Source organism: Eschrichtius robustus, chromosome 6, assembly GCF_028021215.1.
Source record: "Eschrichtius robustus isolate mEscRob2 chromosome 6, mEscRob2.pri, whole genome shotgun sequence".
Lineage (NCBI taxonomy): Eukaryota > Metazoa > Chordata > Mammalia > Artiodactyla > Eschrichtiidae > Eschrichtius > Eschrichtius robustus.
This window is the reverse complement of record NC_090829.1, coordinates 115847959-115875696: the sequence shown is the minus strand read 5'-3', so window position 1 is coordinate 115875696 and position 27738 is coordinate 115847959. Positions and strand designations below refer to the sequence as shown.

Here is a 27738-nt window from a genome sequence, read left to right as displayed (position 1 = left end):
GACCTGAGGTGATCATCTCTCTCCTAGGAGCCCTTGATGTTTCCTACACCTGGCGCTAATTAGCTACTTTATGCAGTGTCCCATTTAATTTTTATTAAGCATCACATTTTTCATTGCTCCATATGTTTTGATTAAATTGTAGGTTAAAAAATGCACTGTATTTTGTCTTGTATATTCTAACAGAGTTCCCATAATGTGAAACGTTTAAAATATCTTTAGCTAATACTAATTTTTCAAGTGAAAAACAAGTAGTGGTTACTTCTCATGCTTGGCTGGTTTTAGTCACTGACTTAATTCTTTTGGAAGCACCTTGTGTGTTTGACAATGTCTGTTCAATGCCTCTAATTTGAAGGGTAGGTAGGAAATTATTGAGTCATACTTTCTTTTCTCAGACTTTGGTGAAAATGTTTTATTGTTTTTGTATTGAATGGTACTGTAGGGAAGTACAAGGCTTACAGAATATTTTTATCCTCAGCTGGGATACCATTTTATGAATACAAATATGAATACCAATGTATTCCCTTCTTCCATAACTTTGCTGGGTTATACCTTGGGCCTGATCACCCTGTGTCTAATGTTCCTAGGACAGCACAACCCCTAGAATCTGCAGATTCATCCTTTAATTTACTCTATTTCAAAATGGTTTCTTCTGTTTTATCTCTGAATACTTTTTCTGTCTCACTTCTTTTTCTCAAATACATCAGTTACATTGGCTTTCCTTTGTCTCAGTTCCATATTTGTTAACTTCTCTATAATAATTTTGAAGTCATCATTCTTTCACATTGTATTATTTCTTAATGCCTATTTATCACCTTCCTAACTTTTTCAATTGCAGTTATCATTTTTTCTTATTTCTAAAATATATTTCTTTAATTTACTTTAACTTTTTGTTCACTTCCTTGATAAGCTTGAACAAAGTATTCTTCTTCACTTGTGTTTTAATGCCTTTACCCCTTTTTGAGATTTTTTTGTTTGTTTCTTTTTTAAAGAGAGGCCCTGTTGTACATAATTCTATTTAGACTATGGACAACTATTTATTCTAAAGTATTTCTGTGTTCCCTTGGGTTATTTTTGGGCGATATAAATGCTTTATCTCCCTTTGATTAATTGATTATGTTCTTTTCTGTCATTAATTAGTAAGTAATTAGTTAATATACAGTTTGCTTTATTTTATTTTATGTAGATCCTGTTTTATTCCCTATTGGATTATTAATCATCTAGTTAACTGCTGAAAATTAGGGTTTACATGTTTGGAGAAGAGAAAGTGAAAAGTATCAGGGTCATTCAGTAACCTCTACTTGGACTTTTATCTGGAATATTTTTTCAAAAAACATGCTATTTTCTCCTTGGTAAGCTAGTGATTCTAGTAATACACAGCACACCACTTTATGTTACAAGCTCTCTGTATTCCATAGGAAACACTCTTCATCTTCCTTCATACTCCCTGCTTTGTAATGAAGATGGTTTTTAGGTATTCCAGTTTTCTACTGCTGCATAACACGTTACCACAAATTGAACGACTTAAACAGCACCCGTTTTTTAGGCCGCGGTTCTGTAGATCAGAAGTCCAACCAGACTCAACTCGGTCCTCTTTTTAGCACCTCACAGGCTAAATCAAGATGTTGATCAGGCTGAGCGCTTCTCTGGAGACTCTCCAGAAGAATCTACTTCAGAATTCATGCAGGTTGTTGGCAGTATTGAGTGCTTTGTGGTTGTAGGATTGAAGTCCCCATTTCCTTGTTGGCTGCCAGCCAGAAGTTGCTCACAGTTCACTTGCTAACCTTTGCACGTGGCTGCCACAGCCTTCAAAGTCAGCAGTGATCCCTTGAATCCTTCAGGGGCTTTGCTTTGTATCTCTCTCACTTCCCAGTCTGCTATCAGCTAGAGAAAATTCCCTGATTGAAAGGTCTTATGTGATTGGGTTAGACCCCTAAACTAATCTTAAGGTCCCTAAGACCTATCTTAAGGTCAATTGATTAGTTACCTTAATTACATCTGCAGAATCCCTTTTGTCACATAACATAACATAACCATGGGAGTAACTCCATGAAGGGAAGGTCATGGGGGCCCCCTTAAATTTTCGCCATCCATAGTAGGCTTGGCTTTTTCTTTCCTTCAATACCTTCTCTCCAGACTTCTTAATTTTAGTTGGTTATCTGCAAAGTCATGTCTCATATTTCCCAAGTCTCCTTCTTGACTCTAGATCTCCTTTCTTTCTATCAAAGGATCATGGAATGGGCTCTCACAGTATTGACAGAAAATTTTTGTGAAATTGGCATTGATAGAGGATTGTGGATGGGGCTAGCTGTTGCTCACCTTGCATCCTCATTTTCCTCCGGATTTGACCTTGTTTGGCAGGGGTACTTCACAATTTGTGGTTTGAGGCAATGGTAGTTTTTCCATATTATTCATTTATTTTGTTATGTTCAATAGAGGAAGGTGGAGCAATAAGCCTCTACTCCATTACTCATTAATTTTGGGGTCTATCCAAATGAAAATAAAATAAACACTAAATTTGTTAACTTAGTAGTTAAAAGTACTATAAATATCAAATATCACAGTAATGTAAATATTCTGGCTAGAAACAGTATTATGAGATTAGTATTAAGAGATTTCACTGGCTATTGCCAGAAAGAAATAGCATCAATATTTTAGTCACACCTTCTTAGAAAGTAAAAATTTTCACTTTTATAAGTTATAATAACTTGGTGACAGAAAGATATCATCATATCTATTTACATATGTATATACTGTAAAATATATATCATGATGTGCATTACACCTAAATATTATATGCATGACATTTGAATTACTGCGCTACTTATTTAAACATATTAAATGTCACTCAAAGGAATAGTACATAATTAGATTCATTAAAAATATATAAACTACCAAATTAAATTAAATTTTGAGTTAAAATACGTCTGAAAGCTTTTTTAAATCTCTTCTGGCAAACATGGCTTCCCAGATTCACTGAGGCTATTATTTTCATCTCCCCTACAAAACTATTAGCTCTTTGTCAGTAAATACATTGTTGTATTTATCTTTCTGCTGCCTCTAGGTCTAGCATAACATTTACATGTGGGAGGGGCACGCCAAATGTTGGTGCAGTTAATTGATACACACATATGCATACATAGGTAATACTTGCCTAGAAAATGTTTATGCAAGCAGTTTTAAATAGTGCTATAAAAAGATTAAGCAACATTAATGGTAACAGGCCAATCATATAGTCCCCATTCTGCTAGCAGGAGATAAAACACAACAGAAAAGAAGGCACTAATGAGTTAGGATGGTGCCTTACTAAGCGTGTAATTAATGTTATTAAGAAACATTGCAGTTGCATATTAAAATTCCGTTAACTAAGCAGCCCTTCAGCTTCAGTACATTTGTTCCTTGCTTGCAAGCTTCCCCCCTTTTTTTTTCTGATTGGCATCTTCATGCAGTCTTTTTCTAAAAAAATGAGATAATGGGATGTGATCAGCCTTTGTGGTTTAGCTAGAGTGCTGACATGACAGTTCTGGCAAGTTGACAGGTTAAGTGAGTGAAAATGGATGTCTTGTCTCACCATTTACATGAAGAGCCATTTTTAAGCTATAGTTTTCCCTCCTCACCTCCACACTTACAACCTCTTCTACCCACAATACTGAGAACTCTAGTTTTCCCAGTTAGTATCTGGAGAGGGTTTTTTTCACCACTACTTGAACTACTTTTCTTCTGCTGGTGAAAATGAGATCTTTTTCAAAAATAATGTAAATATTGCCTCATTTAATGATTCATTAGTTTTTAAATTAATAGTATTTTCCTTGAAAATTAACAGTCCCTTAAAGAAAACAAAATTTTATTATTTTATTTCCTACCCAGTATTTTAGTTCGGAAAGCAAAGTAGAGAAGCAAAGCTAGATTGGTGAAGGACAGTATAATATGGGAAAATGTGATTTACAATTCAGAATTTGTTTAAATTTAATTTTTTGCTTAATTTGTAACTTGTAGAATTCAAAAGTTTATGAAATTTGCATGTTAGATTTCAGAATGATTTCCTATAGTTACACGATTTTCTGTACTTGCCTATAATTTAAGTGCAAATCTGAAACATAATAAAGTCTAAAATGATCTGTAAACATATCCAACTTAGATACTTTATGAGTTAGCTATTTCATTTATTACAATATAGAAATATTTAATACCATTAGAGGATTAAGTTGGACTTGCTAAAGCCAGTAAAGACCATTTTACACAGAAAAATACATGGTTCCACCAAAATAATCCTTCAGTTTAACAAACAGACTTACCTGCTTTTCTAAAGGTGTCAGTGAAGCCAGGTGATGGTAATGGTGCATTGGTGCAGTCTGGAAAACTTCTATCTCTAACATAATGCATGTATTTTTCCCTCTGTGAGGAACAACCTCACACCCTTCCTTTCTTACTTACTTAATCTCAAAAGAACAAATCTCTCTCTCGCTCTCTCTTTTTCTCTTTCAATGCTTTCCCCAACTGTTGGAGACAGACTGAGTCAAGTTACTCTCGTAATGGTGGGACATCCTGTATTACAGCAATTACCATGTTCATCATGTTGTGTCATGATTGATTGTTTGCATGTGAGTTTCCTCTGGTAGGCGGTAAGTTCCAGAGAACAGAGATTTTAGTACCCTCAGACCCTGACACCATATAAAACCAGTAAATGTTTGCTTAAAATAATTAAATGCTATTATGAGTTAAAGTGCCAACAAACATCTGAATTCATTTCTAGGACAAATTTATAATAATAAATTATTATTTTTATATTTATTTAATAATTTATTATTATTAAATAATAAGAATTTTATTTATTTATTTATTATTTTTTCCAGTAATATGTTGCCTTAAAAAAATTAAGGTCAAATATGGCTATGTGATGAATTGGGAGATTGGGATTGACATATATACACTAATATGTATAAAATAGATAACTAATAAGAACCTGCTGTATAAAAAATAAATAAAATAAAATTCAAAAATTTTAAAAAAGTTGGCTATGTGGTGGAGCTGTTTATTATAACACTGTTTTTATATGCTTGCAGTGAGATCTAAATGTGCAGGGTATTTTGAACCAAATGAGTTTATCCTTTTCAAAGGCATTCTATTTATTCTAGATAATTGTAGAATTATTTCATTTCTTATATTTACATTGCTCATTTTCAAGGAGAAGCATATTATCTGTGACTATACATTAAAGAACATGGTTTTAATCACTATCACAAAACATACACATACTTTTTTGTGTGTATGTCACATTTTCACCAAAACTCAGTACCTTTGACCCTCTTTGGAATTGCTTTCCCAGTTATTATAAATGTCAGTTGAGAAGGCCACTTACATTATTTTATAGTTATACTATATAATACATTTGACTAGCTTCATGGCCTACTTTAGTCATCAGATTTTGAACAACCATGAGTTACTTTTAGTTTTCAATATTATATGAACCTTCAAAAATTAGTCTTCCCACAGTCAATAAATTCCACAGCAGTGGTTAAAAAATATAAAGAGTATAGCTGCAAAATTGGAACACGTCTTTACTCATACAAGGATTGAATGCAGTTTGTACATGCGAGGGCTCTCATAGGTGGAGAGTAGAATATGAAATCTAAATAGATGAAGAATCTAAAGATTTTGATTCATTTCAGTCATTTTATTTTTTTGACCACTATACTTTCCATATTTATGAGAACAACAGACTATTCAGTAGTTTTACTTTTTCATTTTGACATTAAGAAAGCATATATATATATATATATGTATATATATAAAACATATATATTGAGAGAGAGATTATTAGATTATTGTTGAAAAAATGTATAGATATTGGTTTTTGTTATGGGATAAGAATTTTTAATATTAGTTAGAAGTAAGGTACTGGCTAGAAATCACAGCACTCATCCAGAAGAGTTATTGCCATGGACTCAGTAAGAAAATGATTAATTGGAAAGGTAGGTAATTTAACAATTTGATCGTTTATATTCCTGAAAAATAGTGACAAATGAACAAAATGTGATTAAGTGGGGTTTATAAAAATGATCATTTTAAATCCTATATCCCTAAGTTATATTTTTCATTATAAATTCATTACTTCCTCTGAAATGGATTATGTGTTAATAAGTTTCAAATCAAATATTTTTATGACATTATGCATTTTCAGTATTATTAACAGAAATTCTTTTGAAATCAAGTGAAGTGTTAAATAGTAAAAATTCAATAGAATTAAATAAGTTGAAGAAACAATCATTTATCAATTAGAAGCCAGCCTGTTCTGATTACTGAGTAAGCATTCATCTCTTGCTCCTGCTCTACATTTCATGTTAATGAAATGAATTTTTGCTATTTCTTGTTGCTGAGGCTAAGCCTATTAACTAATTTTTTTTGCAGGAACTTTTAGAATTGGTAAACATTTTTATGTTGTTTTTGTCACTCCGGGGTGGTTGGCTGCTCATTTATAGTCTTTTAAGTTATAGATTTTCATTTGGTGTATTGGGCATTCTTTACAGAGGGGCATATAAGAATCAGTTAGGAAAATTTTGCAAACATATTTTCTTTGACTTCTCCCCACCCAAATTACTATAATAGTGAGTTACTGTCACTGGTAAGAATGCATCATATTCTTTAGTATGATGAGATGGAAAAAAACGAGAGTATCTGCTTTAAATCAAGAATTTTATTTAGTGTTCACTATTTGGAGATTTTCCAGGCCAAATAAAGATACCATTTCATTGCAAAATAGTAGAAAGCACACCATACCACTAAAGGTTTACAATGGAACAGAAGAATCAAGGCACACAGGGGGAACAAATAGAGAAACAAGACAATACAAGCAAGGGCAAGTACCTTAAGTGGGAAGAACACAAGAAAAGTACAAGATTAGAGCGTGTTCAGGTTAACCGTTGTCGACAAGGTGGATCAAAGGATAATAGATATCAAGATGGATTAACCACTAGAACAAGCAAATACGCATGCAAGTGATTGAAAGTAGACTGGTCTGCTGAAATGTTGGAGCTAGTTTAGGGACAGGTGAGCATCAGGATGGTAAAACCCTGGGCCAACTGATGGAAGACAAAATGCCACACAGAGGAGAATGATTTGCAAGCATTGCAATGGCAAGCAATAGAAAAAGCACTGTAGGTTTTTGAATAAAGAATCACTTGAAATAAGTATACTTAAGAAAGGTTGTACTTACAGGTGGCGCAGAAAGAGCAAGATTATAGGTTTTATGTACTTTAACAATAAAAGCAATTATTTAGGAAAAACATGTTATGATTTTAACAACATTATACCATATTGGAAATTATAGCATATCATTCTTACCCCTCAGTTTGGTAATAGACATGACAGATTCTCAGTTAGTCATATGGTTTGAAGTAAACCATATGTGTTTAAGAGTTCCAACTATATCAGATAGATCAGAAGTCAAGTCCTTCTTCCTATCTATTGATTTAATCTTTAAAAGCCGTCATGAGATTCAATTTTCTGGTCTTTACATCATAATGATAGAAGTTAAGACATAGGGCTCTTTGGATATTAAATGAGATAATGCCTCTGGATGGTTTAACACACCTCCTGGCACTTAATAAGCACTCAATTAATTTTAATTATTGTTGTTGTATTAAGCAGTTTTCAACTTGCATATCTTTAAAACAAGCAAATGATGGAAGAATGTCTGTTTCAAATATGCTTATAGAATATATTATAATTTAACAAGCAAACAATATTAAATAGAAAAAAAATTTTATACTTGAGTTTAGGATACAAAGTTCATAATGTTTATTGTTACAGAAGAAGAAGTTTATTCACTCAGGTGCAAAATTGTACCCAAAGGAAGAGCTGCTGGGTGTGCCTATAACCACTCTATCACATATTAATGTATGCAACTTCTTCATGACTGTCTCCATGTTCATGTCTGCCATGGAAAGTCATATTTTCCTGTAAAAACAACTCTGAACATGATGTGATAACCTTTAGGGTTCCCCATCCCACATCTCCAAGCCCACCTCACGCAAGGCCTATGCTTCCTACTCGTGTTCAGCCATCTGATTTCCATATCACCCACTCACTCACAGCAGCGGGCATTAGCGTAACAGAGCTGTAGTGTGACTTTGATTGAAGCCAGCTTGGGCTGAATGCAGTATCAAAGCATAACTTAGCAGAAATCAAATCTAATTTACTGCGCATTGTATTTAAATTCTCAAAAACACAGTTTTGGGTGAACAGTACCAGACCTCTAATCTTTTTTTTTTTTTTTTCCTGTGTCTTCTTCTAAGACCTTTTATTTTATTAGGTCTTATATTTAGTTTCTTGATAAAATTTCCTTAATTTTTTTTTAACATCTTTATTGGGGTATAATTGCTTTACAATGTTGTGTTAGTTGCTGCTGTATAACAAAGTGAATCAGCTATATGTATACATATACCCCCATATCCCCTCCCTCTTGCGTCTCCCTCCCACCCTCCTTATGCCACCCCTCTAGGTGGTCGCAAAGCAATGAGCTGATCTCCCTGTGCCATGCAGCTGCTTCCCACCAGCTATCCATTTTACATTTGGTAGTGTATATATGTCAATGTTACTCTCACTTCGTCTCAGCTTACTCTTCCCCCTCCCTGTGTCCTCAAGTCCATTCTCTACATCTGTGTCTTTATTCCTGTCCTGCCCCTAGGTTCATCAGAACCACTTTTTTTTTAGATTCCATATATATCTCTTAGCATACGGTATTTGTTTTACTCTTTCTGACTTCACTCTGTATGACAGACTCTAACTCCATCCACCTCACTACAAATAACTCAATTTCATTTCTTTTTATGGCTGAGTAATATTCCATTGCATATATGTTCCACATCTTCTTTATCCATTCATCTGTTGATGGACACTTAGGTTGCTTCCATGTCCTGGCTATTGTAAATAGTGCTGCAATGAACACTGTGGTACATGACTCTTTTTGAATTATGGTTTTCTCAGGGTATATGCCCAATAGTGGGATTGCTGGGTTGTATGGTAGTTCTATTTTTAGTTTTTTAAGGAACCTCCATACTGTTCTCCATAGTGGCTGTATCAATTTACATTCCCACCAACAGTGCAAGAGGATTCCTTTTTCTCCACACCCTCTCCAGCATTTATTGTCTGTAGATTTTTTGATGATGGCCATTCTGACTGGTGTGAGGTGATACCTCATTGTAGCTTTGATTTGCATTTCTCTAATGATTAGTGATGTTGAGCATCCTTTCATGTGTTTGTTGGCAATCTGTATATCTTCTTTGGAGAAATGTCTGTTTAGGTCTTCTGCCCATTTTTGGATTGGGTTGTTTGCTTTTTTGATATTGAGCTGAGTGAGCTGCTTGTAAATTTTGGAGATTAATCCTTTGTCAGTTGCTTCATTTGGAAATATTTTCTCCCATTCTGAGGGCTGTCTTTTCGTCTTGTTTATGGTTTCCTTTGCTGTGAAAAAGCATTTAAGTTTCATTGGGTCGCATTTGTTTATTTTTGCTTTTATTTCCATTTCTCTAGGAGGTGGGTCAAAAAGGATCTTGCTGTAATTTAGAGTGTTCTGCCTATGTTTTCCTCTAAGAGTTTGATAGTGTCTGGCCTTACATTTAGGTCTTTAATCCATTATGAGTTTTTTTGTGTGTATGGTGTTAGGAAGTGTTCTAATTTCATTCTTTTACATGTAGCTGTCCAGTTTTCCCAGCACCATTTATTGAAGAGGCTGTCTTTTCTCCATTGTATACTCTTGCCTCCTTTATCAAAGATAAGGTGACCATATGTGCGTGGGTTTATCTCTGGGCTTTCTATACTGTTCCATTGATCTATATTTCTGTTTTTGTGCCAGTACCATACTGATTACTGTAGCTTTGTAGTTTAGTCTGAAGTCAGGGAGCCTGGTTCCTCCAGCTCCGTTTTTCTTTCTCAAGATTGCTTTGGCTATTTGGGGTCTTTTGTGTTTCCATACAAATTGTGCAATTTTTTGTTCTAGTTCTGTGAAAAATGCCATTGGTAGTTTGATAAGGATTGCACTGAATCCTATAGTATAGTCATTTTCACAATGTTGATTCTTCCAATCCAAGAACATGGTATATCTCTCCATCTATTTGTATCATCTTTAATTTCTTTCATCAGTGTCTTATAGTTTTCTGCATACAGGTCTTTTGTCTCCTTAGGTAGGTTTATTCCTAGGTAGTTTACTCTTTTTGTTGCAGCGGTAAATGGGAGTGTTTCCTTAATTTCTCTTTCAGGTTTTTCATCATTAGTGTATAGGAATGCAAGAGATTTCTGTGCATTAATTTTGTATCCTGCTACTCTACCAAATTCATTGATTAGCTCTAGTAGTTTTCTGGTAGCATCTTTAGGATTCTCTCTGTACAGTATCATGTCATCTTCGAACAGTGACCGTTTTACTTCTTCTTTTCTGATTTGGATTCCTTTTATTTCTTTTTCTTCTCTGATTGCTGTGGCTAAAACTTCCAAAACTATGTTGAATAACAGTGGTAAGAGTGGGCAACCTTGTCTTGTTCCTGATCTTAGAGGAAATGGTTTCAGTTTTTCACCGTTGAGACAGACCTCTAATCTTAATTGACCTTTTTATATCTGGGTCTAGTCCTCTGGAAATCACACTAGGTACTTTTCTTAAGGAGCTATTGTTTTTAACTAGTACATGTGTAATTGAACATTGAATTGTGCCAGTCTGTTTTCTTCATTTCATTTCTTCTTATAGCTGAAGCAATAAAGTATCATCCCTTAATAGGTTAAGCAAGTCGGTCGTTACATCATAGTTACAAGAGATTTGTCTAATGCTTCAGGTTTTAGAGAAGACATAAAAAATATGTATTTTGTAGTCTTCTGTCTTAGAAATATATAAGAATTGCCATTTCTATAACTAGCATATTCTTCTGGAGTTTATAACTCAAACTCTTTAATTCACATTGGGTTTAAATATGTGTTTTGGATTGTCATCCTGAGGACCTAGTTGTGTTTTTTCATATTTAATGAGAGCCATCGTAGAAAATCCATTTTGTGTATAGCACACTTTGTGCTATCGTGCTGTGTTGATAAAATGCCACCTCTCTGCCTACTCCCTCCCATTGGTGCCATCGGCCAAGTACTGTCTTTTCAAACCATTTTCACTGCCACCTGGCAGAAATACTGAAACTGTGAAGTGTTATCAGAAGAGTTATTGATGCAGTTTTTCATTTTAAAACCTCAAAAATAAATTCCTTCAGCTGATATCCCTTCACAGAAGATTACAGTATAGGTCTTGGGCAGAGAAGGAGAGTCTACAGAAGTAAAAGTGATTGATGCAGTTGGTTTTGGTGGCTCAACTTCAGATGACAATAAGAAAAAATGTACATTTTCAGAGACTTGAATACTTTTAAAATCTTTTGCTTTGTTAAATGCTTTAATATCTTTATTTTTTAATTTTAAAAATGAAAAGGTGATTCTAGTTTCAGCAAGATCAATGTGATTTAATTTTGGGTGACAAGAAGCAATTTGGTACATTAGAAATACAGTGTATTTATAATAACTTGGAATAAAAGCACAGTATATATAAACATCACATGAAAGGGTATTTCATAGCATGAATTACACAAATACTGATAGCATTTAGTTACTAGTCTTTAAAACTTCATTACTGAGTAAAAACTCAAGAAACTTTGATATCCTGGTCTTTCAGATTGTATCATCAGTGGTAAATATTGCACTGTGATATTGCAGAATTTCTTTGTCCTTTAAGAATTCTTATAAAATATTATATTTAGGTGCTACTATGAATATAAAAATTCTCAACTGGATTTGCTGTCCCAGCTTGCTAAGATTTTTCAGCCTCATATCTGCCTTTTCTCTTTTAGGAAGAGCATTCTTTCTAGAACACAACCTTATTATATCTTTCTTGCATAAGCATCTGTGAAAAGATCTCCATACTTTCTAGGGCAAAATTTAAGCTCCTTTAGCATAAATTATCTCACCCTACCTATGTCACTTCTGCATCCCTGATTTTATTTTTAAAATCATTTATATCCTCCCAGCACATCTGCTTCCACAGGTCTCTGCCTGTGTCTGCCTCTCTCTGTCCCAGGTGACCTGAGTCCTCTCCATCTCGTGAACTCTTACTTGTGCTTCAAAGCACAATTCAAACATAGCCATCTCCTGGCATCTTTCCTCTTTTTTCCTCAGCAGTTACTTGATCTAGTTTGTGCACTTCCACACTTTTTCCCCTGATGCCCCCTGCATATTTCTATTATTATACAAATCATATTCTGCTGTATTTGTTTTTATTTATTCATTTAATAGGAAGTCTCTGCCATAGGCTATGAACAATTTTTTATTCTGTTTTCTATCTCCTGTACCAAGCAGAATGTATCATAGTTTGTAGCCAGTCAATACATTTTTGAACGAGTAAATAGATGAATCATATCTTTTTCAGAAAGTGGATTGATAGATGTGGTTATTCGCCAGTCCTTATTTTGGGGGTTATGTTTTAGCAGCTGTGTTAAAATTGTAGGATCTGGATTCCAAAGCATTTTTCAAAATCGCTCATCTATCCAAAGGTTTTTGAAAGCTTGAAAAATCAAATTTAAGAAGTCTATAGTTTAATATTTAAAGTACAAATGGTAATTTTACTGAGATAGATAGATGATAGATAAACAGAGTTAGCATAATATGCCTAAAACTATAAAATATGTTTTCATTGTTTTCATTTGATGTTTCATCTGATGATTTTAATCATGTGTATTCTCAGTTATTACATTTTTAAAATTATATAAAGAAGGATTTTATGGTTCATATGGGGCTCTAAATTTTTACTAACTAGTTTTACTAGCTAGTTATGAGAGCCAATTCAAATTCTTTCTGGTCCAAAGCAATACAGATGAACTAATAAGCTGTGTATGTGATTTTCATCAAAGACTGTTAACTGATTTTTACTATATTGACTTTTATTTTAGTTTTTATTTTTGATAATGAGGTACAAGCTAAGTTACTCAGTACTTCTTACTTAGTGTCCATGTTGGCAGTAAACTTTTTTTCATAGAATTACTAAGAAGTAAAGAAATATACATTGATCTTTAAATTTTTTTAATGTATATAATTTTTCTTAGGTATTACAGATGATAGAGACCAATCTTAAGTATTTTTGGGTATAACTATCGGTGGTTTCACATCTCTATTGAAAAATGGACACTGCAGTGTTTTAAGAGTCGTACCTAAAGTAATTTTGTAATGTTGATTTAAACTATCATTCGTATTAGAAAAAATGGAACAAAAATCAATGTATCTGCTGATTCAGTGGAATTGTGTAGAAATAACAAGAAGATCATAAGAAGTAAGTAATCTCCTAAAAATACAGGGCAACATAAATCACGTCCTGTTCAAATAGATCCATAAATCTGGGTTCTTCATCCTTTTAAACTGAATCTTCTATTATCTATAGCTGTAGAAGAAAATTTCACTTAGTAGATTTATTCCTTCTGTCTCTGAGGTGTGTGTTGAATGTGTTGAATTAGGAGGCAGTATAATAGGACACCAAAAAATAAGCCACTACAAATCTCTTGAGTTTTTTGAAAAAATGCTGCTGCTGTTTCTATGCTAGCACCCTTGTAAGGATGAGTAACTGGTTGCATGTTTGAGGATACCCTACATTTACTCCGTTCTTGGACCTACAGTTACGTACTCCTAAAGGACTGAAAGAATTCTGGGTAAAGGACTTTACCGAATGATGCTTGCTGTTAAAATTCTTCAGCGCTCAAATTTTAGGACTGTGGTCATGAACACTGGGTTCTAAAAATTCGAGTTCATTTTAAAGTTTTTTTCTTGGTCTTAAGTTTTCTAGTATAAGCCAGGAGTTACACTGGAAACAGATGATTAGAAAAGTCATAGAATAAACATGCTGTTTTCTCTTCAACAGGAGTGGATTTTAGTATGAAGAAGATGTCCTTGTGAAAACGTCCAGTTACACAGTCTGCTGTTTTTCACTTTCTTCTTTCTCTTTATAATTAGCCCCAAATTTAAATCTGAACTTCCTTAGCATTTTTACCCCATCTCTTTATTTTCTACTGGAGTTCCTTGTACCTAGGTCTCATTATTTTTGCCTACACCATTTTACTGGCCTTCAGTCAGACTGCCTACTTTATTCACTGATCTGTCTCGCTCACAATCTATATACTACATTCATTAGAGGGTTAAAGCTTCCAAAATTTTTACTTTACATTTATCACTCCTCAGATTAGAAAGAGTCAGAATAAAATCCTCAGTTTGTCTTCTCAGGCCATTCTTAGACTGGATACAAATCTATCTTTTGTAGCCAATGCTGTTTATACAATGAGGACTTGCCATTCCTTTGGGATTACACACTGTATGCTAGATGTGTTCTTGCTTCTTACACTTTGCTCAGTTAGCTCCTTGCTTGGAATATGTTCACTTCTCCACTTCTTTAAATGCCACCCCTTCCTCCAAGTCTCCATAATGTCCACCTCCTGCATAAAGCCTTTCACAGCTACCGTAACACAAAGGGATCCCTCTCTCCTGAAGTCCTATCACACTTATGATGTGTACTATAATTTAAGTGCTTCTCCTCTGTGCTCTGAGAGCACCTCTATCATTGAACTTACCACAGCCTTAGAGAATTGTTGTTTTAATTTCGCTGTTGTTGTTGTCATCATGATCATGTTGTGTATTTTCTCTTAGACTATGAGTACCTTCATGGCTGCAGGGTAGATGATTTTGTCTGTGTATCTTTAGTGCCCAGTAGGGGAACATAGTAATTGCCAAATGCTCATTGATCTAAATGAAATGAATTAAATAGAATCAACCACTTTCATATGTTTCTTTATATTGTTAGTTATCTTTGTATGTAATTCCCATCTCTTCAGTTCTTTGATATTTTCAACACTTCAACTCCTCTGGTCTAGAATATCAGCAGTTTGAGAATAGGTATCATATTTTTTTCCTTCTGGTATCCCTGTGCCCAGTACAATGTCTTGCAAATATTACAAGAACAATTAATGTTTGTTAGTAGATTGATTTCACAGGAAGGAGATATTTGAGTAATGCAATGCTTCTTTTTCTCTCTTCATTCAAAACACAGAACCATATTGGGAAACCATGTTTTTTCTTAAAAACTTTAGAATATCATTACAAATCTATTTTCCTATGCAAGTACAGGGGCTGAAGGGTTTACAGTGTACATTTAAAATGTGTCTACGAATACATTTACTTCTTTCCTCACATTTGATATAGTGCTCTTTTTCTTTCCCCATTGTGTTTTGAGAAATACTTTAAAAAAAATCAAAAACTGTAGCCTCTGTCTGGCACTGAGCAATCCACCTAGTATCAGATTTTCTCTTTGATATATTTTTCTTTGTCAACAGTTTATATTGACACACTTTCTTTCCTTTTAAATTATAGCTCCTCCACAGTTTGTGGTTAGGCCAAGAGATCAGATTGTTGCTCAAGGTCGTACAGTGACATTTCCCTGTGAAACTAAAGGAAACCCACAGCCAGCAGTTTTTTGGCAAAAAGAAGGCAGCCAGGTGAGTGTAAGCCTTGACTGCTTTTCTGAAATCTCTGAACTCCCCGTCTCTAGTGATCCTCAAAGTTTGTCTTTCCTTTCTTGTTGTCAATGTTGAATTTATTTTATTTCTGAAAAAGAGACCAATTAATTCTAAAATTAGCGGGAGTCAGATGCTTTAATGTAACATTCTTTTTTTCTAGTGTTACTTCTCTAATATTTTAATCTTACGTCAAATAGATACAATGCAGTGTAACCAAATTATCTGAAAAAGTCTAACCCGTAGCTGTTTAAAATCTCCTAACAGAAAGGTAAGTTTGCTTTCTTGCATTGAGCTACATTGGGATAAGTAAGTGAGCTAGTATATATAAGGCACTTAGGACATCCTGGGCAAATGTAAAACAGTCAAAAATATTTCCATTATTAATCAGCCTAGAAACTAGTTTCAACCCCCTTTCATAGATATGTAGTATAAATACCTTTTCTTTACCGTTAATTTAAGCATGCTTCCATTTAAGAGTAGGAGAAATATTTTCTTCCATCATCCCTTCTGGATTCCCTCATAGTGGGGTTAGACAGGAAATAGTACATTAAATACCAGAAAAAACCAACACTTGTCTGGTCTTTGCTGTGCCCTGGTTTGTCCTCTCGGGGCCCTCTCCGGGCAGCATGATCTCTCAGACTCTGCTAAAAGCGAATTGAATGCACCAGTTTTCTCATTTAGAACTTGGTCCAAACTTGGACAAGCAGAGGCTTCTAGGTTCTGAGGCAATGAGTGGAACTTCCAGCTTAAACCAGATCAGAAATTGAGTTCTTTGTCTAAAGACTTATCTGTGCATTCCTGAGGGACCTAGAGATATTTTCGTTCTAGTCTCTCCAGAAGCATTCCGAAGGAGGCATATAGTTTGCAGGAGGAGACCTACTGGTGTTCCTCCTCAGCACCCTCTGGTTGTTAGTCCAAGTTCTGGAAGAATTTCCTGGGCAAACACGGAAACCATGATTAAAAGTCTCAGGCAATCTAAAAACTTTGCCAGAGATGGAAAATGCTTTAGACTAAGTTAAGAGAACCTGTTGATCAAAACTCGTGTATGATTATCTGGGTAGAGAGACGTCAGGAAGTTTCACTCAGCCGTCATTTTGCATTGTTGTGAATTCCTATACAGTTCTGTACCACCCGAAGCTAGCAGTTTTAACATCTCAGTATGGACGGGCAAATTATCTTTCTTCCTTTCCTCAGTGCTCTTTGTTGGATTCACTTCCCCCATGATTTGTGGGATGGAAATATAGTGATGAGAAGGATAAGGTAAAGTTCTGGCCACTGAGTCCCACATCAGGACTGTTCCAGGACTTAATTGCCATCTTTTTTATCAGTTAGTAACTATACAATAGATTTCTACTCATAGACTTCCTTGATTCTTCACTTAAAAATTGCTTTCAGATTAAAACATCCCAAACTCTAAAGTGAGTGTAAAGCAACATGATATAGTTATAACACACTTGAACACACACACACACACACACACACGTACCCTGAAAAAGGAAAGAATTCTAAAGCCATTTTCCCTCCGTATAATTTTTACAATCTTTGTAGCACTGTTTAAATTTACTGAAGCTCATTTTCTTAATCTAAAATTTGAGGATAACATATTTTACTTCACATAAGTTATGAAGATTATGTGATTAAGTTAGTTTATATGTAAAAATGCTTTACACATTTTGAAGGTTAGAAATGGGGAAAATGCAGAATGCATCTGCCTTCCCTTGTTCCTGGCTGAAGTGGCAAGTTCATGCTTCTGCTCAGGCCAGGCTGCTAGGGCCAGAGGTATCCCTCTGCCCATGAACAGAAGCTCAGCACCACTCTGGTCACCTCTGTCCCCAGACCCACATCGTGCCTGAGAAGGCAGGAGGGGATGAACCTGGAGAGCCCTGGTAGCCTGTCAAGATTCTCACTCCTGCCTGTAGCTCCTTCCCTCCACCCATTCGGGGAGGTATGGGGTCCACAGAAGTTACTTTCTCAAACCACTGATAGTAAATATATTTATGTGAATATATTATTTATTTATAAATGATACAAATATAATGATATAAAGCAATTTGATTGTTGCAGATTTACACTTTAAATCCATGTAGTGAGTTAAATCTCATTATAACTTGTTATCATGTAGATACAGCTTTATTATGTGTAAATCACATGCCCTAAAATAGCTTCAGGTTTATACATGCTATTGCATAAAATGTATATTGGTCTTGTGGCCCAATGAGCATGATATTTAAATATGCTACATTGTGTTTTAATGTTTTTTAAACAAGTAGTGATCAAATAGCATTAAAGTATTTCTTTTTCTGTTATTTGACAAAGTGGCATGTAATTCCAGAGATATTAATCTCTGGGAAAAATTTTCGAGTTAGGTGATTTGATTTGATTATAATCTTAGGCCTTGTTTTCTTTATTTCACCTATCTCCCTCACATTAGACAGAGGGGTCGGGGGAGAGAGGAAAGGGGAGAGAGAGAAAGGAGATTGTGAATGAGAACAAAAGAGAAATGCTTGAGCAAATTGTAAATTTTCAAATCATGAATTGGGACATTAGGAAAAATAAATTGGTCTTACTGTCTGCAGTATCCAATTTTTACAGTGATCTATGACTATCCATCAGTATAGAGAGTTAAGAGCCTGGACTTAATGGTCCATATTCCTCAATATGTGCTGATAATGCCAATTAGCACTAATAGGATACCCAGGCACTTCAAGGCAAGAAGAGCTCTGTAGAATTCCTGGGTTTTGCTTGTCATCCATTTTCTTTTGCCTGTGTCATACAAACAGGGAATAAAGATGATGGGTTAACCTCAATCATATGCCATTTTTCATGTCATCGAATCATTTAGAAGGTGGACTGATAACACATTGTAGAGGAAGAGATCCCGGAGAGAATTAAGCCCATCTGATGTATTAGTGCTATGTAAATTAGTATTCTAATGGCTAATTGTAGGAAAGTGCACACTTTGAGTTATTGTATCATTTCCAGGTGGCTTTAAAATTTAGACCCTTCTCTTTCAGATGGTTTATTTCAGTAATATATTTGGATTCCACAGGAGAATTAGCTTGTTCTCAAATTATGCTTCATATGTATGAAAAAGTCTAGCCTTATATAGTAATACAAATTTTATAGGAAGGCAATAGCATTTTGAGATTATATTCCTGACATGCTAGCAAACATCACCTCTTTTAGAAAAGGTTTAATAACATAGTATGTTTATGTAAAGTGGGCTTACAGTGTCACACTCGAATCTAATAAAGTGGACATCCATCATGTTGCAATAAAGAGAAGAGCTTCTAATTAAAGTAGGACCTCATTCGCAGGATTAAAGTCATTTAGCGTAATTGAAAAGTGTTAATACCCTATTTTATCCTCTTTCATTGGTATTACTTCAAGGGTAGAAACATTTTAAGGGGAAAATGTGTCTTATGCCTTTAATTGAATGTTATTACCTCCTGATTGTAACATATTGAAACTGTTTAATTACAAACCTGGAAAATTAATTACTATGTCGAGAAACAGATCCCAGAGGGTTATAATGTTCTTTTTTGTAAGTAAATACAACATAAAAATTGATATGTCCTTATTTATAATCCAACTTGGAAGCATATCTCAATATAATGTATTATATCCAAATTTTTTTTTAATTGAACAACAGTAAAGCAACATAGGTCATCCAGGTTAACATTACTGCTCTCCTATAAGAACGTTCACAATTTCGTGATTTGACTGCTTGTATTTAATATGAGTTATATAGGAAACTAAAGAATCTTTTATTTTTTGAAAGGGTAATATTATGAAATTCTTTACCATCACACGCATCCTTCAGAAACATCCCGCATCTTCTTTTTATTTTCAGTGACTTGGTTAATCTTGCTCAGACGGTAGCCTTTATACCTAGCTCCTTTCAAAGCTGTTACAACCTGCAGAAATCTTATAGCAGAAGGAGATTCAGCTGTCTCTCTGTGTCAGTCTCAGTCACACACTTTTGAATACCTTTAGGAGAAATTCAGTTACTTATGTCAAATATTCAAAAGGGTCAGCAGAAAATATTTTTGCATTCTCTAGTGGTCTGCAGTTTATAAAACACGTACACAATTGATGTTACATTCCAGATCACGCTGTCTTATGAGTTGAGTCAGATGAGCATTATTATGTCCATTTTACAGATGAGGAAACCGCGTTTCAAAACTGTTCAGTAACTCACAGAAAGTCAGGCAGAGAGTAAAAGGTCACGATCCAGACCTAGATGATTGTTCCTTCAGCCAGAGCATGCTCGCTTCTTAGAGCACATCATTTTCCCATGATGGGAAAAAAGTTTCCCAGTGAGACTCACTGTGTGGCCTTTAACCCTTTCGGTACCGTATTTTTAAATCTCTGTGTTTTCTTTTTCCAGCCACATTTCTCTAACTGCAGTAGCTGTTGTTAATATAATTTTCCTTTTGAGTGAGAAGAGATTTCTTAGTAACATTGTGTTTGTTTCCACAGAACCTGCTTTTCCCAAATCAACCCCAACAGGCCAACAGCAGATGTTCTGTGTCGCCAGCCGGGGACCTTACAATTACCGACACTCAGCGCTCGGACGCGGGTTACTACATCTGCCAGGCCCTAACCGTGGCAGGAAGCATTTTAGCAAAAGCTCAGCTGGAAGTTACTGATGGTGTGATATTATTAGAATTTGTTTTCCGAAAATAATGATTTTTATTTCAAAACTATGAAATTCTCTGACCTGTTAGTTAAATCCTTAAAATTAATGCTTATCTTCTAAGTTTGAATCCAGGTAAAATAACATTCTTAATAGTTTCTAATTCTCCCTGATTTAATACCATTTACTTTCCCAAAGAAGAACATCAAACACAATCTATTTTATTCTTAAAAATATAGTGATGCATTATTTTAGTGAAATAGAAATAGGAATGTTAGCTGTATATTTTTATTCAGTCTTGTGCTGATATGATTGCTTCTAATGGATAGTAATAATCTTATTTTACTAGAGGAGAGAGAGATATAATCTTTATTATCAGTGGAAACAGAGATGACTTTTCACTTAGCCAATCACATTATGACATCCTATGATGTGTCAATTATACATTCACTAAGTTAAATTAATTAAATACCTTCCAAACTACAAGTGGATGCTAAAACTATTTTTTTAATTTGTATGTATGCACTACAAATCTTAACTGAAGCACCTGATTCAGGTGAAAGTTGAAGACCATGCAGCACTCTTCATGTCTGATTTTTTTTTCCCAAGAGCTTTTTTGTCACAATTGACACGTAGGGAGTTTTAGATATTTGTGAACCTCTGAACATTCATTTAAGCCATATTCTTTGATATCTTAATTAAAAAAATCTCTCTTGCTCTCTTAGATTTGTGGGGTTTCTGATTCTCCCCACACCCGCACCCTCCCACACTGGGTTCTGCGATAAAAGAGCTTTGGGCTGTGACCTCTCTGATTCTCTTCTTTCTCTGCTGAACTTTTATACAATTCAAATTTACATGTAGATTAAAAGGTCATTTAAAATTAATAGAAAGGCAGTATTTTTTAATGTCTGCCCATGGTATTGCCTGATTCAGCACCATGTCAGGAATGGGAATAAGTAGAACAGACAAACATTAGCTGAGGGGATATTGAGTCATTAATGGCCATACCTGCTGATGGAGCAGAGATTTACTGCTATGGAACTGAAAGAAGTCAGGTTCAAGGGTAATAGTGCCAAGAAATTCTTCCTTTACATGGACAAGATCATCGATCCTTCAAACCTCCATATTTCTTTAAAAGAAATAACATATAATTATTAATCTTTTTTAAGTTCCTATGTTTTCTTCTACTAGGAAAAAATGTCTAGAAACATGCACCTGGAAAATAAGGTATTCTGGCCAAAACCTAAGTTTTATTCTATACTACTATGAAAGATTCCAAATATAATGCTGAAGAACTCTCCACTATAGCTGCTTATGGTATTTTACAAAAGACAGACTTTTAAATGTTCCTAAATGAAGAAAGTGTTATGAAGAAGGCAAACCATATTTGTAGAAAACAAAGTTGATGATTTAGAAGAGCCAGTTGATATGACTGATGTGGTTCATGAAACAGGTGGATGTTCAAAATTGTGCCTGATATAATGAAAAGGAAAACTTGTTTTGAGAAATTAAGTTTGTTGTTGACATAATCTCTCATACCAGTAGTAATTCTAGCTTTGGTTCTGTGGTCAAACTGAAAAGAGTGATAAGGAAATTTAAATCTGATGACTGAGATGTCTCTGAACATTTGGTTACAAGTGGCTTGAATATTCATTGCTACATTGATTTTTACTTTCGTAAGCAATCACAAAGTCAAGATACTTTTGCAAGAACATTGAATGGAGGTTATAGAGTTATTGATTTTGACAGTAAAGAAATCTAACTTCAAGACCTAAACACACACACACACACACACACACACACACACATACACTTTATTATAAATAACTGTCTCTAAATATTAACTTGCCACATTGGCCGATGACTTCAGCTTTTATTCATAGTTTTGAATTTTTCAGACTGGTTAACAGTTTAATAATACGTAAGCCATCATTTTCCTTTTGAACGTGTTGCTTGGTATGATCCAGGGCAGTTTAGAGCCAAATGAAATTCCAATGTAGAATGAAAACATATGTCATGTTCAGAAAAACAAGCAAAACATCTATAGCGATGTTTCTGTTGTTACATTTTTGTACTTAAACTCCTTTCTTGGAAATATTTTTAACTCAAGTGTTCACATGAGATGAGATTGTTAATGGTGATGAAAGGTGCTGTTGAGTGATAATTTTACTTATTATAGGTAGAGCTAAGATCTTTAGTACACTTGAATTTCAAAACATCCCTTTAAAAGACCTTCTTATTATTTCATTAACACTGTTCTTCATTTCTTTTCTTCTCTTAGAAAATTAGAAAATTGTAATGAGAATTCTGAGTAGAGCCAATAGAATCTAAAAGGACGGGAGAGAAGAAATGTACAATAGATGTCACATCATGATCTTATATGAGTGGTTTATTGAGGATTCACAATGCGTAGTTAGAGAAAACCATGGAATTGTTCACAGATCACTGGAAACCCTAAATGTTCATTTAACCTCTGACCTTAGTGTCATGGAAACTTGTGGTCATCTTTCACCCATAACATCCTTGAAACTGAAAGTTCTTTCTGGCCAGGGGATTTTCGGTTACTTTTTTGATCAAATTCATTTAAAAGACAATGAGCTACTCATTTGGGCAGTAAAAAAGCGAAAAAAGAAACTAATTGTATGTCCTTTGCCCATATATAATGATTTCAAGGATATGACAGTAAGAGCAGGTTATAAGAAGTTACCTGAATTCTATATAGATATTTAATTTGAAACAAAGAAGTAACATTATATAAAATTTAATAAATAGTTTCTTCTCTGGTAATGCAGACCCATTTTTCTTACTGAATTTTAAAATTATTCATAATGTTTGGTGAATTGGCCTTCCATTTTTGACTCAGAGAGAAAATAAATTCCACAAAGCGTTCAACTTGAATATCTGTTTGCACAATTATTGCCAGATATGTCAGAATTGGTATAATATTGTGCTTTCACGTTCTCTGAAGATTATTTAATTTACTTCTAAAATGAAGAATTTGATCAAGAAAAGCAGTGAACTAAATGGATCTAATTTTTATTTGCAAAGAATACACAGAGAATCTTGTTTTCCTTAGGTTTTTATAAGGTTTTCTACATATACACACATTTTAATACATATTTTGATATAACAGGTTTAGGTTGATTGGAAGTCCACTCTATCCTGACATGCAGGGGACCTCTATTTTAAATCAAGATCAGTTGGCTTTCTCATGGTAGCCTCTAAAAGGACTGTTTGATTTAATGTCTTTCCCCAAAACTGTGAACTCTACAAATAAAAATGCATATAGATTGAGAAATATATAAACATATAAATGGGTATTTGTAAAAGCTGGTAGACAAAGGAAATTAGAGCATTAATAAGCAAATGACTTTTTTTGATTATGTACATAGTAATCCAAGATGACCTTCTTGAGAAAAAGCACTCTTCACAGTTGCTTAGCAATAATTCAGATTCAGCATCTTTTTCTTTTTGTGGAACTTATATATCTATCTATATATATATATATAGATAGATAGATATATAAATATTATATTTGTTATTATTATATATTATTATACATAATAAAGAGCATATTTGGATAATTAACCAAAACCTATGAGAAGTTTACAAAACTTTCTATTAAGAAATCCTTTCTTGGACCTGGATATATCAGTTTCATTATGAGATGGTCTTCTAATGAATTGTAGATGAAAGCCTGCCTCCAATTGATTCCATATTTTCATTACCCATTTAAATATTACTATACATTCTGATACACTTCCTAAATCATTATATAATACTTCTAAAGGCACTGATGGTACTGCTACAAATCAATATTCAATTAAACAAAACACGGTGAACTAAGTTTATGAAATTATGGAAACTTTACTCAAATGATCACAAAAATGAATATATATGTAAACACAAATTTTCATGAAAACGCTATTTTTGTCATGTCATAAATATGGTCTTTAGATTTTTTTGCTTAAATGTATAGACTAATTAAATTATATCATCCACATTATATTACTCTAATCTAGAGCCCAATATCACAATTTTAGGACTAAATTATTTATAGTCTAATATTTTAACGTCATCAAAATATTATAGTCTATATAAATAAAGCCGGCAACTGGTGCTATGAAGGTAAAATTATGTATTACTCATATATTTATCATAAAAGCAAAAGTGAAAATTGATTGTACTCATGTGATATTCCACAGGCTTTCTTAAATATGCATATGAGAGATAAAATGGCCATTTTGCAAATGATTACCATAAGCTCTCAACATTTTAATTTTAATATGATTAAGCCTTTCTAAGGTGTCAGAATTTATCTTATCATCATCTTAATTATAGGTAACTCAGAGTAAGTTATAAATATAGTATGGCTTCAGTAAAATATGTACAGGTGTATGTATAGTAATTATAGATGATAGATATATAATGGATGTAGAATATTACAGAAAAATTATAAGTAATATGTATGACTTTGGGGCTTTAATCTTACTTTTGATATAAGACTACTGATGATATAAAGACTACCAAATTTCATAAAATTAAAATATCCTGAAAAATATCTTTGTCCTTTAGTTTTGACAGATAGACCTCCACCTATAATTCTACAAGGCCCAGCCAACCAAACGCTAGCAGTAGATGGTACAGCATTACTGAAATGTAAAGCTACTGGTGACCCTCTTCCTGTAATTAGCTGGCTAAAGGAGGGATTTACTTTTCTGGGTAGAGATCCAAGAGCAACTATACAAGAACAAGGAACCTTGCAGATTAAGAATTTACGGGTAAGTAATGTTGGATTTGTATTTGGATCTTCATCTCAACAGAAGTATGTACTTCCCTAGGGAAAAACTGTGTTGTGAAATTAAAATCTTACATCCCTGCATAATTGCTATACATTTTATTATAGACCCTGTTATTTCTTAATTTACAAATGACAAATTGAAATTAGAGGGAAGTTCATTGTCCTTAAGTTAATTATAAGTTCATAACAGGCCTAGAAACTTTTTATTCCTTCATTCTATCCTATATGTATGTAATCAATGGAACTAAAAAGGTTAAACACATAAAGTTAATGATAGTAATAGTACGTTTAAAATAATTGAAAATGAGAAATGCTTCTGATTTACTCTCATGAACAAGGGAAGTTCGTAATGAAATGTGGATAAATTGGCTCAGCCAAACAGTTATGTGGAAAATAATAAAGAGATGAGACTGATGACTGCATAGGAAGCAGGTTTGGCTAGTTGGTAAAAATATCTTACAGTTTAGGTAAAGTTGCTGTGCAGTTTAGATTTAAATCTGTGCACAAGAACAAGCCATTGCTGGTCTTTTAACAGAAGATGACATGATAGAAAATGACCATTCCTGCCAACTTACCAAGTTAGACTTGCTTCAGGAGCAGCTCAAAATAAATGTTTACTTCTGAATATTGTATTAGCTATCTACTGCTATGGAACAGTATTAGCAAACACTTCACAACACTTGTGTTGTTAGGCTCAAAACAACACATGTTTATTATCTCATATCTTCTGTGGGAGTCTGGGCATGACTTAGCTGGGTCTTCTGCCCTAGGGTCTCACAGAGCTACGGTCAGGGTTGTAGTCTCATCTGAAAATCGACTGGGGATCAGTTTGCTTCCAAACAACATAGTTGTTAGCAGCATTCAGTTCTTAATGGCTATCAGACTGGTGACCTCAGCTTCTTGCTTGCTGTTGACTGAAGGCTGCCTGTGGTTCCTTGCCATGTGGATATTCCCAATATGATTGCTTGCTTCCTCAAAGTCAACAAGGAAGAGAGTCTTTTAGCAAGACAGGATTACAATCCTATATAACATAATCACAAATGTGACATCTTGTCACCTTCATGCCATATTCTATTGGCCAGAAGTAAGTCAACAGGTCCTCCACACACTCAAGGTGAGGGATTACACCAGGTGTGAATACCAGAAGGATGTTATCATGGGGGCCACCTGCCCTCCACAAGTATACTCAATTCATTCAACCAAATATAGAAAGCCTCCCCTCCATGTAGCAAGCACTATGCTAAAGCTCAAGAGTATGTCAGAATAGTCACAAGATTGGGAATGAGGGCCAGAATTAGGATGGTTAATGTAATAGTACATGAAGAAAAATTGACTGAAAATGATTCAGTGGAAGAACAATTAGTAGCATCTGGTATCTAGGTATAAATTGGGAACCAAGGTGATTAAGAAACAAACGAAAAGATGTTGAATTTTCCCATTCAGAAGCCTGAGGAGGAAGATAAAATATTTTTATTATGTGTATTTTCAAATGATCACAACGGGGAGTGTTTTTTTCTTACAATGTAAATTATTTACAATCACATGTTTATCAGATGTATAAAATACGGACACATAACAAAAAGGAAGAATGACTTTTTTGTAGTGTGCACATGCATACACAAACACAAATCTTTAATTTGTTACTATAATGAATGTATATATTTTTTTACTTTAATTTTGAGATAGGCATTAATTATTGCTCTAAGTAGACAAAGTGCTATCAAATTCAATTTAAAGAAAAATAAATGAATACAGGTTTTTAGCCTGTCTTTTTATTTATTGTAAATTAATTGTAAACCTTCTTTGGACAAAATGGGAGTTATTAAAAAATTAATGCCAGCTCTCCTTGAGTAAACAATTTGACCTCTCTCTTTGAGCTAAAGGCAGACTTCTTGGGCCATGGAGGTTAATGCATTTCCACTGTACTGCTGAATTAAAGGGTGTGCTTGAACAGTCAAGACCCCCAATAGTGTTTAAAAGAAGCAATTAAAGGTGGGTGCTTGATGATGTCAAACAAAGTTTGAGCCCCTCTGTCAGACTTCTGAGTAGTCTTTCTGAGATGCATACTCCTGGGAGCTTGTCTGCAGCCAACTACACAAGGAGAAAAGTAGGTGAGAGAGTGTGCCAGCACATTAGTCTTTTTCAAAGCACTTGATTAAGGACAAAAAGAGAAGGATGGAAAAGATATGAAGCACTCATGACCAGAGAAGACATTATTTAAAGTTAAAGGAATAAAAATGAATATGGTGATGATGATGGTGATACAAGAGTGAGCTTTAGCAATATTTAGGTTTTCATATCACTTTTGATAAACTCCATAATGAAAACATTGTTATTTTTTCTGTAAGATGACTGTCTTTTACGGAAATAAAATATTTTACACTACTTCACTGATACAGTCAAGAGAGGGTTTCTGTAGATCATATTCCTTTACGTCTTACTTTCTTTTCCAGTACTTAATGCAAGGGGGGAAAAATAGTGTGATGAACACTGTGTTCTCGTGGTCCAGTAATTGGCAGCTGAATCCGTTTCTTTTGAGAAGGAGAATATTCCAATAATCATTAAAACCTACTACCACAGCTAATGTCAGTCTTGTATCTCCACACAATGACAAGGAGATGCAGTTAAGAAGCATTACCTAGTATTCTTCTTTTAGCATTTGCACATAATAACAAGTGCTACATTTTAGTTCAACTGCTATAATAAAATGCAAATTTTTTACTCTTTCACAGACC

General features: G+C 34.2%; 1 protein-coding gene across 1 annotated transcript in view; it reads left to right on the top strand.

The window, feature by feature from the left end:
• Positions 1-27738, top strand: part of ROBO2 (roundabout guidance receptor 2) — a 562829-nt gene that overhangs the window by 447747 nt on the left and 87344 nt on the right. Inside the window, exons 7-9 of the mRNA XM_068545712.1 lie at positions 15418-15542; positions 20046-20217; positions 24778-24983. Of these exons, the coding sequence (XP_068401813.1) occupies positions 15418-15542; positions 20046-20217; positions 24778-24983 (503 nt within the window). The remainder of the gene's footprint in view (positions 1-15417; positions 15543-20045; positions 20218-24777; positions 24984-27738) is intronic.